This window comes from Myripristis murdjan, chromosome 3 (assembly GCF_902150065.1).
Source record: "Myripristis murdjan chromosome 3, fMyrMur1.1, whole genome shotgun sequence".
Classification (NCBI taxonomy): Eukaryota; Metazoa; Chordata; class Actinopteri; order Holocentriformes; family Holocentridae; genus Myripristis; species Myripristis murdjan.
This window is the reverse complement of record NC_043982.1, coordinates 44872960-44888733: the sequence shown is the minus strand read 5'-3', so window position 1 is coordinate 44888733 and position 15774 is coordinate 44872960. Positions and strand designations below refer to the sequence as shown.

Genomic DNA, 15774 nt, shown 5'->3' with positions numbered 1-15774 from the left:
AGAGTCAGGTGTTGCAAGTGTATTCCTCACACCACTTTACCCCACACATCCACCACTGAGGTCCCTACAACTACTGATTTCACCGTTGTGACCCATGCTGACTCAACAACTCTTCCAGTACCTACACATCCTGTGACTTGCATGTGCAGTTATAATGGTACTCACTTTACCCCAGGTATGTAAAAAATTCTCACACAAGATTTTTTAACCTGCATTCACTGTTTTTTTTTGCCTCACAAATCTAGCAGTTTCATTGTTACCACCACTTTGGAGATCAATTGGAATGTGTTTGTATTTTTCTCTGCATAAATTTGGCTGGCTATCAACACCTTGGAAAAGAATTCAGATCAACACATGATGGGTTCAAAGTTCATCAAATTTTAAGTTTCCGCTCACATACACATACTGCATGGCAGGACTTTTGCAAAACCGTGTATTCTATTCTTATTCCATTGTATTTTCTATTTTATTTCGCACAGTGGCTAAGGCCAACATGAAGCCTACAATAATGTGAATGTTTCTTCAGGATTGTATTTCCCTATTCCTATCTATATACTAACAGAGTCTGGATGACAATTATCTAACCCTTCGCAGTAAACTTCACAAGTTCAAGTTTATTTCAAGGCCATTATTACTGTTTACAATCTCAAAGGGCTTTACAGGCCCACAAGTTTACAACAGACAGAACAAGATGACATCACCTGATTTAATCCTCATACTGGGCAAGAAAATATCTCTCCAAAAAAAAATCTCACATAAGCATACATTTTTCTAATGATGCTCTAATCACCTTCAACTACCTTCCTCCATTTTTGCCCTAGGTTCCATGGTCTACAATGTGTCGGACCATGATGGCTGGTGTTATGTAGGTTTCTGCAGAGATGATGCTGGCTGTCACGTAGTGGTTGAGCACTACCGCTGTGCTATAAGCACCACAGCAGTTCCCACAACAACTGAGTCAACCACCTCCATCTCACCTACCACTACGACAGAGCCAAATATCAATTGTATTCATCCTCCCAAAAAGGTATTTGATTTGATCCAATTTGTGTTTTGTATTTGTTTGTTTACAAGCAGTTTCTATTCACTTCACAGCTCAAAACTTATAAACTCTGTCATCTGCTTCTAATTTAATTGATATGTATTATCCTCACAGGATGGAGAAGTATGGCAGGAAAGCAACTGTCTTACAGGAATTTGTCATCATGGTGAGGTGATCTATAACCGCACGCACTGTGAGCCCGTCCGGGAAGTGGTGTGTGCAAACGGTTATCCTCCTGTCAAAATTTATGATAAGTCTGGATGCTGCTACCAGTACCAGTGCCAGTGTAAGTCTGACCTGAGACAAGATCCTCATGAAACAAGATGTTTTTGCATCTTTTGGATTTTGTTTGATTTCACTTTTGACATCTGATAATGTATTTCTGTTTGATGTATATTGTATGTAAGTGATATTAGCAGCAAGTGTGAGGTGACGCTTCCATTAACATAAACCATGACCTCTTTCCAACAATCAAAAAAATAGATTTTGTTATTTTAGGGAGCAATATCTTTTGAAAATAAAGTTTGCTCCCCACACCGTTTTTGTATGAGTTAGAATGGCTAGTAATGGAGAAGCTACCAGCTGATTCATCTATTAAACTTGAATTAGCACTGTACACATTGCCTATTTGACATAATGCATTAAATTTTGCACATATCCACATAAAAATAGTTTTGATGGCTTGGTGTTTGTGTTAATTTTACACCATTGTTAACTGCTGGGAAATAATCACAATAATTTTGAAGCAAGTGTATGTAAATCATCTCTGAGTAAATTGTTGACTACGAATATATTTTATTAGTCTACTTATGCTTATGAATAAGTAGTTTTAATAGTTACCCTCCGGCCAATCAAATTCAAGTGTTCACTATGGCCATTTAAAAATTAAAAATGCCATTGGAAAGTTTTTTGTTTTTTTAATCAGCAATCTAGCTTGCTGGCACTGATATTTATTTGAACATCTGTTGTGTATGAAGGTATCTGTTATGGTTGGGGCGACCCCCACTACGTCACCTTCGATGGTACCTACTATGGATTTCAAGGCAACTGTTCCTACTGGCTGGTGAAAGAGATCCTGCCCAAATACAACTTCAGTGTTGTGATTGACAACTACTACTGTGGTTCACCCGATGGCCTGTCCTGTCCTCAGTCCCTCACCGTCTTCTATCAGAGCTACAAGATCTTTATTACCCAGAAGGACATCAATGGCATCTTCACAAGCCTGGTAATTTGACTGCATCATAACCTCTCACCGCTTTGTTTTTACATACAGCTCCTTTAAAGCTGCGACCAAACTGTAGGATGTATGCTAACCATGTCAGATCATGGTTCATCGTCCACAAATTCTTGCCATACCTTGTCCCAGAGAGCGACCACGGTACACGTTTGACCCCGACCAATCGGAATGCAGGAAGGTCAGCTAATGACAGTCAGAAACACAGTGCAGGAGCTGTCACACTGGCGGACAAAAGCCAAAAAGAAAAAAAAAAAAAAAACTCTGACATGCACCACGAATCTCACACTGCCAGATCTGAAACAAAATTTTGTGGAAACCAGGCTGAATTTGACTAGTTTGACGGCAGCATGACACTAACAACTTGACTTTTTAAACTTTATCCTTATTAAACAACACAAAACATATTAGGGCCATTGTAAGGAGAAAAAAAAATACAGAGCCAGGGAAGGGGGTTAATATTCTGACAAAAAAAGTCAGATATTCTCTGAGATCCAAGTCGCAAATTTACCAGAAAAAAAAAAAAAAATCACTAATTTGTGTGGAAAACATAAAAATTCTGAGATTTTAAGCTCACAAATGTACCGGAAAAAAAAACTTGGAAAAAAATGTTAGAAATACATAACAGCAGTCGGATTTAGTAAGAAGGAAATCCTGGTGCTCCGAGCCCAGAATCACAATCTTCACCTCAGCATCTGGACTTGGAAGAGACGTTGCTGTGACTTGGGCCGATTCAGAAAAAAAACAATCTTGTGATTCTGGGCTAAAATCAGCAGCAAGAAAAGGAAAAGAAAAACTATTTCTCTGAGTTTTTCTCGTAAATTTACCACTTACTTCTCACAGAATATTTTTTTCCCTACAATGGCCCTCATGCACCCAGCCACCAGCTTGAACTTACAAGCTGATTTCAATCTCTACTACTCTCTATGTAATAGCTTTGATGTCATTATTACAGATTTATTAAACTACACTGCAGGAATTTGATTGTTTTTTTTCTTCATGATGGTTCTTGTTTTAGATCTACGTGAATGACAAGCAAGTGCACCCTGCGTACCAGACCGGCGACTTCCGCATCACCACCAACGGTATCGAAACTCTGCTTGTCATCCCCGCCATCGACGCCAAAATCACCTTCACGGGGCTCATATTCAGCATCTACCTGCCCTACGACAAATTCAACCACAACACCGAGGGACAGTGCGGTCAGTTCACAGAAATGATGAAGCTCTTGTCCTTCTCAGGAACATGGAGCACTACTATTACACAATTTATCAGCATCTATCCATTCTATACATCTGTGTATTATCTGCATGCATCCTGCTTCTTTTGCTTGCATTCAATTTCATTTTTAGGATATTTAGCTTGCTACTTAAGGCTATAATTTGAAACACTGTAACTTCCTAGAGATGAAAAAAAAGAACTTTAATGTAAAGTTTCTCTCCAGCTTTTCCCTGCTCTGACTGATAATGTGGCTTCTCGCAGGCACGTGTGACAACAACCGGACAGATGACTGCATGTTGCCCAATGGCAAAATCGACTCGTCCTGTCCTCACATGGCTCATGAGTGGCGCCTTAACAACAGTCGCTGTCAGACGGAGCCCCCGCCCACACCGCCCCCCTCGCCCCCCACCTGCAACGCCACCATCTGTGACATCATCAGCAGCAGGTAGGAGGGGATATGTGTCTGACATTGCACTGTTAAAAAAATCTCCGTCTTAACAAGCCGTTCAGTCTCATATTCAGTGTTAAAACTCATTTTTCTGCAAAGAAGGTAAAAGCCTGCCGGTGGGACGAGATAATCCCACTTGTTATAACACTGAATGTGAGAAGAAATGATTAATAAACATGGAGATTTTTGGGCAGTGCGGTTCATGCACTTATTTTAACTTGATAATGTGCATTGATGCCTCCAATCTGACTTTCCTGTCCGCACTGACTGAGAGTCTCGTCCTCCTCAGTGTGTTTAAGGAGTGCCACAAGGTGATAAACTACGAGCCGTTCATTGTGGCTTGTAAGTTCGATGTGTGTCACATGCACCTGGATCACATCGGCTGCACCAGCATACAGACCTACGCCGAGGCCTGCGCCGAGGCCGGAGTGTGTGTTGCCTGGAGGAACGCTACCGACGGACTCTGCGGTATGTTAACTGCAAATATTATCACCAGCTCGCACAAATCTACATGAGCATCACAGCAGTATCCACAATGAGAAAAAAAATCACATTTGCTCTGTCTTCATCTCTCCACAGACTATAAATGCCGCAGTCCTAAAGTGTATAAAGCCTGCGGTCCTATGGTGGAGCCTACCTGTGACTTCAGGTAATGTAACTCACTAAAGCAGTGTGAATGGCTGTGATGACCAAGCACTGGTCATTTAGACTTCTGTTGAGTTTCACATTTTTCTTTTTCCTCAAACAAGATAAAAAAAAATCTGCTAGTAGGATGAAATAATCCCACTTGTTTCCAGTGCAGTTTCACTTGTATCATTATTTTTTTCTTTGAACAAATATGAATATGTTGAAATGAGGCAGAATGAGGCAGATCGCCACCAGGGTCAAGAAAATGACACTCGATTCAAGAAAATTCTGGAAATTAGCTGGTTCAGGTTGGAAACAAGTGGGATTATCTCATCCCAGCATCTGATTTGTTACCTTGTTTGCTGAAAAACAAGATTCAAACACTGAAGATGAGATGAAATGATCGGGCAACATGGAGATTTTTTCCCCTGAATGCATTCCAAGAGTTATTTTGTGATGAAATGTTGTAATTTATGTGTACCCACTTACATCAAACCTGACTCATCTCATCACTTCAGTTGATTCAGTGATTTCTTACATTTTCACCGTTTTTTTCTGGCCCTTAATGGAAACTAATGTTATTGTCATGTGTGTCACAGGCTATGTAACATTATTTTTTAACCATGAAACTGAAAATACTGCAGTAGCAGCTTTAGCAGAGTCATATGACTCTACAGAGTTCATCAGTGACACAAACCTGACGGCAGCGCCCGAGGTCAGACAGCTCCAGTGTCGTATGAAATGTAAAACTTTCAACTGCAAACAGTGTCGATCAGTTTTTTAATCCGCTCTGCCTATTTCCCACATGTGAATATTTACATGGGAACATTGCTGCAAGCGACACAGAGACTGATCTCACCATTTTCGATGAACTCGTCGTATAAAGGCAAGCCGTTGAAGTCTCCGCAGAGTCCGCACGTCTGGTTCCTGTACTTGTCGTCTATTTCAATCTGTCAACGAGCCCCAAACAAGAAATTTCAACATTTCGAAAAAACTAAATCTTTCCTGTAGCAGCAGACGGTTCATCTCAAAACATCTGCATCACCTGTGAGATGTGTGATGTCATGATTCCTATGATGTGACCTGGTGTGTGTGGTGCGACTGATCTCGGTCAGGCTGCAGATTTCTTGCAGCCTGATGGTTTATTCCCCTGTGAGGCTGCAGGATCCCGGGCTCTGACTCGCTGTGCTGCTGTGTCCGCAGGTACAACCAGAAGTTCATCTACACCAGCAACGAGTTCAGCGCCTTGAGCGACGTGAAGCTGGAGGGCTGTTACTGCCCGCCGCCCCTCATCCTGCTCAGCGCCACCTCTGACGAGTGTGTGCGCGGCTGTGGTAAGAAACAGCGGCGGATTTATGTATTTATATATATATTATAGATTCACATTTTTCATTCATTTTTACTTTTATTTGGTTTTGACTTTTTGTTTTCAGTTTCAGTTTAGCTTTAATTAGTCTTTAAAGCAGCTCTGCGATTTTAGTTTAGTTTTTATTTCCTGAAAATGCTTAAAATTAGTTTTTAGTTTAGTTTTTTGTCTTTTTGTAAAATGGGGTATTGGTCAGGGGCAAGATTCAAAAAGGTCAGAAAATTTTTTTATCTCAACAAAACATCATAGCATTTAAAAAAATGCGTTTACTCAGGACAGATGAACAACCAAATAAACTGACAGACAAAAACTAAAGACTTTGTATAATTTGTAAAAGCACCGAACAGTTTCAGGTAGTTATTGTGTTTTTTGTGAAGCCTCGTTTTTAGTTTTTGTTTCTTCACACCAAGTCTTAGTTATTTCGTTAGTTTTTGTTAATGATCATCACGTCTGGAGCGGAGCTGACTGTATTCCTGGTCTCCCTCTCTGACAGACTTCTGCTGGCTGCCAAACGGACACAGGATGGAGGTGAGTGGCCTCTCCTCCTCTCTGAGCGGCCGTGGCCTCGGGGTTCGCTCTGGGCTCGGTTTTTCACGTGGTTGTGTGTTTGTGTCGTCCTCAGCCCAACACCACGTGGACGCAGGGCTGCGAGGAGTGTGTGTGTGAGGAGGACACACTGCAGGTCAGCTGCAGGAAGGTCTGCCCCCCGCTGCCCCCCCTCAGCTGTGACCACCAGGGTCAGGTCAAGGTCACCGACACCTCCGGCTGCTGCCCCAAGGAGAAGTGCGGTGAGCGGAGTGTGTGTGTGTGTGTGTGTGTGTGTGTGGGAGAGGGAGGCTCAGATATTCTCTGGGGATAAAGAGGTAAATTTACAAGAAAAAACTCACAAGTTTATGAGAAAAAAAATGGAAAATTCATAGACTATAAAGTCACAAATTTAGGAGAAAAGTGTGAGTGTTTTCCTGGAAATTAACCATTTTAATCTCAGATATTCCGTGAGACTAAAATTGTAAGTTTATGAGGAAAAAAACTCGAAAATTCTGAGATTATCAAGTCACAAATTTAGGAGGAAAAACACTCGGAAAAATAGTTTTTCTGTTACTTTTTTTTAATCTGATTTTTTTTTTCTCAGAAATTTGTGATTTTTTTTTTCTTGTAAATTTACAACGGTCACAGTTTTTTCTCAGAATATTACCCTGGCTCTGTAATTTTTTCTCTCCCTAATACACTGTCCTAACAGATTATCAGAATGGGCTGTAATCCCAGTTGTCCTTGTTGGTGCACTCGGATTTTAACTTGTCGAGACAAACTGACCAAACACGTCAGACTAAGAGGAAAAGTGTGTCTGTAGTTTGAGAAAGCTCACACAGCTGCTGCCTCTCTGTGAATCACACACCTGACTTCATGCGCGCGGGAACTACTTTTTGCCAGGGGGTGCTGCGTATGGGGGGGCTCCCTTTCTGAAACGTTAACGTTAGCTCCAGCTGTAGTGTCCCCCGAAATATGGTCAAAAAGAGCCCGCTTCGTAACACAGAGAAGGCGACTTTATGAACGGGAAAGTGAACGTTATGTCAAAAAAACATACTGATACGTATCTTTGCGCATTTTTAAGTGGTTATACGGAAATGCGGGACCTTTTCTAGTGGGTATACGCCGTATACCTGCGTATCACGTAGACTACACCACTGATTTGGAGGCTAAACTTTCAGTGACAGACAGACAACCAGCTGTGCGAGCGCAGCGCAAACAAGAGAGAGAGAGTTGCAGCAGTATCCCGCTGTGCTGGCAGACTCGGCAGCAGGGACGGTTTTTGCTATGGGCAGTGCAACTGCCCAGGGCGCAATCTACTTGGGGGCGCACGAGAAAAAAAAATCGCCAGTTTTCTAGACTACAGTATTGACCCGCACATGCCGCGGCACCATCAGTCGGCATCAGGCTGGCCGGCCGCGGCACCGTCCGGTACCGCGCCCACCCGGTCAGGTCTGCCGGATCTGACAGGTGAGCTGCCTGATGCTGGCCGGTGCCGCGGCCGGCTCGCCTGATGCCGACTGATGGTGCCGCCTGATGTGTCTCGGTGTGATTGCCCCTCTGCACGCGTTTTACATGTTTTTCGTTTTCCTTGCATTAGGTGCAGTAGATTAATACACGTTTTACTTTCTCCCCCTGTCCACACCCTGACTGCCACAATCAAGTCATTTTCAAAAGAAAATGACTTTGAAATGTGGTAAAATTAATTTGACATTTATTCCACCCCTCCTCAGCAGGGGGTGCTGCAGCACCCTCAGCACCACCCTTCCCGCGCCCTTGCCTGACTTTATTTTCCCCGACGTGACAATAAAGTTTTGAATCTTGAATCTCCGCAGAGTGTGACGTGAAGCTCTGCCCTGCTGCGCCGGCCTGCCCCACCGGCTTCACCCCCAACAACATCATGGGAGTCTGCTGCCCCATATACACCTGCAGTGAGTGCCCAGTGTGTGTGTGTGTGTGTGTGTGTGAGAGAGAGACTGTCATACAAAGTCATTAACACATTTAACCACTTGGTGTCACTGTTTCCCTCACAGTTCCTAAGGATGTTTGTGTTTCCAACAACCGGGAATATCAGGTGAGACTTTTTACTGACATGAAGTGAATAGAATAGAATAGAATAGAATAGAATAGAATAGAATAGAATAGGTCTTTATTTTTTGGCTTTAGAGGATGTCCCTCTGCTCTCACAGTAGCTGACAACCTGCTGTTATATTTGCAGGGTGGAAAATTACAAATGACGTTGACCCTCAGTGCTGTAACTGAGTGGATTCTGTGTGTATTTGTACTTTTTAAAATCTTTCACTGAGGTGATAATCCAGAATATTGTCGATCGTCGTTGCTTCGGTGTCCTGCACCGAACGAGGATAAGGACGAAACACTCGGATGTGATTAAAAATCTGCACGCCGTCTGGGTTCCACGTCTCACCTTGGAGATCTGGTGTTTAGTTTTGTTTCGTCCCTTTTTGTTTCTTGTCTCCTCTCTCGTTAATCTCTGTGCGGTCTTAATTGGTGACAGAAATTAGCAAAGCGGACATGAACGGATATGAAAAGAAAAATGAGCAGATTGGAGTGTTGAACTTTGCCAGTTTTAATACCAGAGTCATTAAACCTTTTTCCAACCATTTTCAGCTCAAATCATATGTAACAGTGTCACTTTTTTAAAATAAATAAATAAATAACAATAGTAATAATACTTTTCATTTCCAGACTGTGTTTATTCATAATGAGCTGCTTTTTGCTTTTACATAACCGGATATTTACAGCAGTAATGTTGCTGCACCTGAGCTGGGAGTCCAGCTCCTCAGCGCAGTGTGAACAGTGAACACACACACACACACACACACACACACACACACACACACACTGTCTGGACTGACCTGTTTGACTCCGCCCACTCAGGTTGGAGAGGTGGTTCACATGAGTCTGTGTGAGGAGTGTGTGTGCAGCAGCCTGATCAACACCAGCAGCGGCCTGCACATCATCCAGTGTCGTCCTGTGGAGTGTGACACACACTGCCAGCCGGTGAGAGAACTGTCTGTCTCCATCACACACACACACACACACACACACACACATACACACACACAGACTCTCCTTGTGTGTCTTCACATCCTGTTGACTGTCGGCTATAATCTGTCATCTCGGTCAGTGTGTACCACTTGGATTTGCATATTTACGAGTGTTTGTGCAAAGTTCATATGTTTGCTGTGTATTGTGTATTCTTTGTGTGTGTGTGTGTGTGTGTGTGTGTGCAGGGTTATGAGTACCAGCCCGTCCCAAATCAGTGTTGTGGGAAATGCGTCCAGACCAGCTGCATCGTCCTGCTGCCAAACAACATCACACACACCTTCAAGGTTGGCCGGTTATTTATATCAATAAAAATAATAATAATACTAATAAAAATGATCAGTAATAATAATAATAAAATGTCTTTATCCAGCACCTTTCAAAATATAGTTCCAATGTGGTTCCCAACCGCACAATAAAAGGCATTATCCAATACAATGACAATATAATTAAAATAAAACGTGCTGAATTTTTATACTTTGTAATTTCTTTAATCGCTTTTTTACAGGTTTACTTTATTTAAATGCAGCTGTAAAGCACTTTGTCATGACTTTGTTTGAAAATGAGTTTTTTTTTTTTTCTTGAGTTTTTTTGTGTGACTGCACTGTAGCGTGGTTTGTTTTAGTCATGTTTGAATAAATCTCCACATCAGTGAGACTGGACGGTTACATAAAGGACGGATGAGAGTGTGCATGCAGGCGTGTGTGTGTGTGTGTGTGTGTGATGAAGGCTCAAGCTGCTGTGTGTTGTGTCGTTCAGCCCGGCAGCATCTGGAGTCCCGCCGGGCAGCCGTGTGAGAAGTACGAGTGCCTGGAGATCAGCGGTCAGTTCATCACCATCGAGGCCAAAATCATCTGCCCGGACTACAAGCCCGAGAACTGCATACCTGTAGGCGCACACACACACACACACACACACACACACACACACACATATTATGTATGGGAAGGGATGATGAGGTTTTTGAAAAGGGGTGCAGAGTGAACTCCTCATCACGCTGCCCCCTGCTGGATGACGTCCTTCATTACACCCTGTGTGACTCCAGCATGGCCTCTCTGACTCGATGTGTGTGTGTGTTTGATGTTTTTGTGTTTCTCTGTCCTGCAGGGAACGGAGACCATCGCTCCAGACGGATGCTGCCATGCCTGTATGTACCGCCTCCATTCCTGTTCTTTCATTTGATTCGTTTTTTTTTTCTCTTGTTCCGTCCCAGTTTAACTTTTTCAAACCAAAAAAACATAGCAACAGTTCATTGCTTTACCTTTAAATATTCAGGAATCAGATTTTAAAAGAGAGGAAACACTGAAAACATGGTGGAGGGACAACGTTTATTTTAGCAGTGATGAATGCTTTCCTTCTCCACAGGATGGCAGCATAATTGAATAATAATAAGCAACTGTATGAACTGTATGAATTATAATTATTATAATTACAATTATTTCTGAAAGACAGCACGACCGTTTAGAGACTAAACTGTCAGGTTTTGCAGGCTTCACTCAGTCATCCAGCCGTGATTTCACGTCATCAAAACACAAATTATATTATTATATTATATTAGATGATGATGATGATGATGTCTTTTTTATTCAACCAAAAACTATAAAATGGCTTTAAAATGATTTCTGACCCACAAGCCTTCATTTAAAGTGTTTTCTGTTCAACTTTCTATTCTAGTACTGTTGTTATTATTAGTAGCAGTAATTAGTTTTCCCTTGTTAAAGTACTTCTAGTAGTAATAGTAGTAGTCGTACCAGTAATAGTAGCAGTAAATAATTTTCCCTTGTTAAAGTAGTAGTAGTAGTATTAGTAGTAGTATTGGGCAGGAGATTAGGTGATCTGCAAAAGAAAAAAAAGTCTGGTCAGATTAATCCTCACAGTTATACTAATACTAATACTAATACTAATACTACTTGGCTTTTCTGCATTTTTACATTTGACTTGTTTCAGTTCAATGAGACCAAATACAAGAAAACCAGAGGCTCGTTTGCTTTTGCTCTTTTTAAAATATCTCAACACCGTGTCTGCAGGTATCAGTTCTGTTTAATGGTTGTTGATTCGAATTTTAACAAAATTTAAGGCTTTAATGTATGTATGTACGTATCTATTTATTTATTTTCGCACAAATCATCTTTTTCTTATTCAGAAAAGCAGCTAAGTGTAAAGGTCAGCACTGTCCAGGCAGTGTTAGGCAGGAATATAGTGAGTTATTAACTATATGACTATTACTATTATTAGTATAGTATGATTAGGCAGCCGTGATGGCACCGAGCGTCAGCACAGACTTCCTGCTGTTCCACATGCAGCAGGTCAGATGTGAGTTTCCCTCTCACCTGGTGTCTCCTGCCCGCTCCAGGTATTCCCAGAGATCACCCCTGCAACGTGACCACCTCCAAAGTTTACATGGAGAACAAAGGCTGCCGCTCCAAAGAGCTCATCAGCGTCACCTCCTGCAACGGAGCCTGCGGCACGTTCACCTAGTGAGTCTCCTCCGATCAGCTGCTCCGTCAGGCCTCTGCTTCCACTTTCACTTTTCATTTCCCTGAAAACAAACTGAAATTTGCGCTCGACATTTCCATTCATGAGTCATGACCTGAAGATCTTTCAGTCTGCTGCTAATGTTTCTGACTGAGTCTGTAAAAAGTCTAATCTGTCAGCATCACAGGGGGCTGGAGTCCGTCCCAGCATGCACTGGGCAGAAGGCAGGGAGGCGTCCCGGGCAGCTCTCCAGTCAAAACTGAGTCTCCAAAGTTAAAATGAATGAGTTTTCACTTCCTGAACGTTTGACTCTGAGAAAGAGGTTCCAGATGCTGTGAAGAAAAAAAAAGAGAAAAAAGAGAAAAATGTTGACTAAGAGAACATAATCCAAGAATTTCCACTGAGGTGAACATCTCAGATAAGTTTCCAGTCCTAGTTTGATTGATTGATTGATTGATTGATTGTTGGCATCAATCAGTCAATCTAGTTTGATAGCAAATACAAATTTTAAAAACAGTTGAAGTTGATATCACATGGAGCAGATCTTTCGAACGTCACGGTTCGTGTGTGTGAGGCGGTTTGTTATCAGCTGGACCAAGTTCAGTTTTCAGAGAATCGGCGTGACAGCAGCGACTGTGTTTAACATCTCTGTTGTGAGGCTTTTCATGGTTTTGATCCTCCTCATGATGTGGTGTTTCTCTGGACCACAGAGAAATCTGGTTATCCTGTCCCTGTATATCCATGCTCAGTCTGGTATCCTGGTTACTGATGACTGCAGGCGCCTGGGATGTTCACAACACAAACCTTTAATTTGATATTCCTCTGGAACTGGTAACCTGAGATTAATTTGACTGCGGCTGCTCAAAACTTGAGCTTGCAGCGAGCTTAGCACTATTGAATGACAACATCACGTCGTGGATTTGGTTTATCCACTTTATTGGCAACAGGAAATATGAAACATGTCCTCAGTTTGAGTGGAGTCGGGCTGCCGCTGCCTCCGAGGAGGACGAGGAGCAGAGGATGGAGATGCTGGTGGGACGGGGTCGCCATGATGGAGCTCAGAGATTCTGGGTGGAGAGAAAATTTGGAAAATTAAATCAGAGCCGCTTCTGTTGTTTTGATGTTTGCTCGTGTTTCTTTGGCATTTTGCACCGTGACCTGACTGGCTCCCCCGGTGCATGCTGGGAAGCTGGCGTCCTGCAGCCTGTTGTCAGACCTGAACAGGCCAACATGTGGATGCTTCCTCCCGTCTCAACTGGCAGATTTAACTCTTTCATCACCGAAAGACAAAACTCTGTCTCTTCGTGGCTCCAGCAGTGAGACGCTCTCGTTGTTTGAGTTTCCGTTGCGTCGCCTCGTCGGCGCCGGCGGTTGGCAGCCGTCAGAAACCAGGATAAGACGTCAACATGCAACAGGAACCTGGTTTCTAATAAAAATGAGAAAAGGTAGCACATCCCAAAGTTTCAACTCAAGGAGGAGAAAATGCTCCCAGGTCACCTGTTGACTGGCTCACATCACTTTAGAAAAACACACAGCGAGAGGATTTTGTCCTCCTGCAGCTGAAAGTTTGGGATGTGCTTCCTTTTTTTTTTTTTTTTTTGAAGATTTCGGGTTTAGCTCTCCACTGAGAATCACACTGTTGAGGTGCAACTTTCTCTTGACACAGTTTCCTGGTTTCTTTCAGAGAACAGGATCTGGTGTTTACATGCACAAACACAGAAACAGGATCATAAGCGGGACGCTGACGTCACGTGAACACAGCCGCTCTCTTTTATATCAGTCAGCCACTCGTGATGAGAGACAGTTTTTACATCAGATCCCAGACTCTCCTATTTTTCTGTTTTTTTCCCAGCTGAGGGTAAAGCATCATATTCCACACGACCTCATCAGAAGATTGACAAACGTCTCCCTGTCGCTTTCTGTCTCTCTCCTCCCTCAGCTACTCCTCCATGGTCAACTCCCTGCAGCGCTCCTGCTCCTGCTGTCAGGAGTTAGCCACCTCCGAGCGGCAGGTGCTCCTCTCCTGCCCCGACGGCACCGAGGTCAGCCACACCTACACCCACATCGAGGCCTGCGGCTGCCTGAAGACGGAGTGCCACGTGGTCGGCCGCGAGGAGGCGCCGGTCACTCGCGCCAAGACGCAGCGCCGCCGCAGGAGATGAGCGGCGGTGGACACCGAGCGGCAACGAACCTCTTGAACCATAGATGATCCAAAGTTAATCATTTAGTTTGTAGTGTACAACTCATCTGTCATAGAAGAACCCGCTATTTATGTCTAACCCGCACCTTGGAACCATATCGTAGATTATTAGAGTGACTTTTAGCTTGTTTGGTCATGTAGAATCCTTTAAGAAATTCATGAATAAAGTTCCTGGTTACAGGCAAAGCATGTTCCTGTCCTGGATTTATTCCTGCAAGTGTGTGTGTGTGTGTGTGTGTGTGTGTGTGTGGCATGCTGTAGCTGTCACGGTTGCCACCTTAGCTCCAGGCCTGAAGAGATCAAAGCCGTCGATGTTTGTCGTATCTAAATGTCATGAGAAGCAGGTGGAGTCCGTCCTCCAGTCGATGCCTCAGGACGTCGCGTTGCCTCGCCAAACCGTTTCATCTCGCGTTCAGCGTTCAAATCTGGTTTTTTTTCCCCCAACAATTAAAAAAAAAAAAAAAAAAAGGAAAAAGAAAGTATGCCAGTGAGACTTGTTTCCAGAATCGTCTCAAATCAAATGTCATTTTCGTGATCCTACTGGGCACAGGGCATGCAAACATGAGCATAGGGCACACACACACACACACACACACACACATGTTGGTTTCCATCACTTCAGAGGACATTCCATTGACTTACATTCATTTCCTGGAGATATATCCTAACCTTAACCCTAACCACTACCTGCCTAACCCTAACCCTAACCCTAATCTTAACCTTAACCCTAACCCAACCCTAACCCTAAAGTTATCTTAGCTTTAAATCAAGTCTTCACCCTAAAATTAATGATTTTCACTTATGGGGACTTGCTTTTTGTCCCCATAAGGGAGGCGAGTCCCCACAACGTGACTGTGTAAACAGATTTATGTCCCCACAACATTAGCAATACCAGGTACACACACACACAAACACACACACACACACAGAGAGAGAGAGAGAGAAGATGGGGGAAGGGGGCGGGGGGAGTCAACCAGGTGCAGAGATGCAGCAGAGTTTAAGGCTGTGGAAGGTGCAGGAGTAGGCATGGCCAGCAGGGGGAGCAGAGCCAGGGGCAGCAGGGCACAGGGACAGATGGGAGCCCCCCCACCCCCCCACTGCCTCTCCTGTCTCTCTCCACCGTCACTATCAAATAAAGCAGAAAAAAAAGAGGAAGCAGATTAATAACAGAATAACTGAAGTTAGGGAGGAAAGAGAAGAAGAGAGAGAACATCTAACCAGCAGGAACTAAACTAAACTAAAACAGAAGGGCCTATGGAGGCAGACTGAGCCTCCCTCAGCGCTCAATCAAAATTATATCATCCATGAATTAAAGATAAGACTTCAGTTTGGTGTTGAAGGCAACAAGAGGGGGGGGCTGTGGGCTGTAATGAAGTCAGACAGGCAGGATCTTAGAAGTCAGTGAGTCAATAAAGGTGTTGATTGCTTCATCCATCAGGCAGGTTTTAGTTATGAAATGTGTGACCGCTGGTAACACGGTGAACCCGGGGCCGTCAGTCATCAGGATGTGAGAGCCAGCTCTCTCCAGACTGTGGCCATATCCTGAATCCAGTTTACTCCCCGGCCT

General features: G+C 43.3%; 1 protein-coding gene across 1 annotated transcript in view; it reads left to right on the top strand.

Annotated features, from left to right (window-relative positions):
• The window catches only part of LOC115357256 (mucin-5AC-like), a 49187-nt gene extending 35018 nt beyond the window's left edge, over positions 1-14169 (top strand). Inside the window, exons 32-49 of the mRNA XM_030048675.1 lie at positions 822-1027; positions 1157-1328; positions 2020-2267; positions 3295-3478; positions 3759-3942; positions 4235-4413; positions 4525-4594; positions 5776-5906; positions 6432-6466; positions 6561-6726; positions 8302-8397; positions 8500-8540; positions 9365-9487; positions 9721-9819; positions 10292-10420; positions 10640-10679; positions 11886-12009; positions 13947-14169. Of these exons, the coding sequence (XP_029904535.1) occupies positions 822-1027; positions 1157-1328; positions 2020-2267; positions 3295-3478; positions 3759-3942; positions 4235-4413; positions 4525-4594; positions 5776-5906; positions 6432-6466; positions 6561-6726; positions 8302-8397; positions 8500-8540; positions 9365-9487; positions 9721-9819; positions 10292-10420; positions 10640-10679; positions 11886-12009; positions 13947-14169 (2450 nt within the window). The remainder of the gene's footprint in view (positions 1-821; positions 1028-1156; positions 1329-2019; positions 2268-3294; positions 3479-3758; positions 3943-4234; positions 4414-4524; positions 4595-5775; positions 5907-6431; positions 6467-6560; positions 6727-8301; positions 8398-8499; positions 8541-9364; positions 9488-9720; positions 9820-10291; positions 10421-10639; positions 10680-11885; positions 12010-13946) is intronic.
• The last annotated feature ends 1605 nt before the right edge of the window (positions 14170-15774 follow it).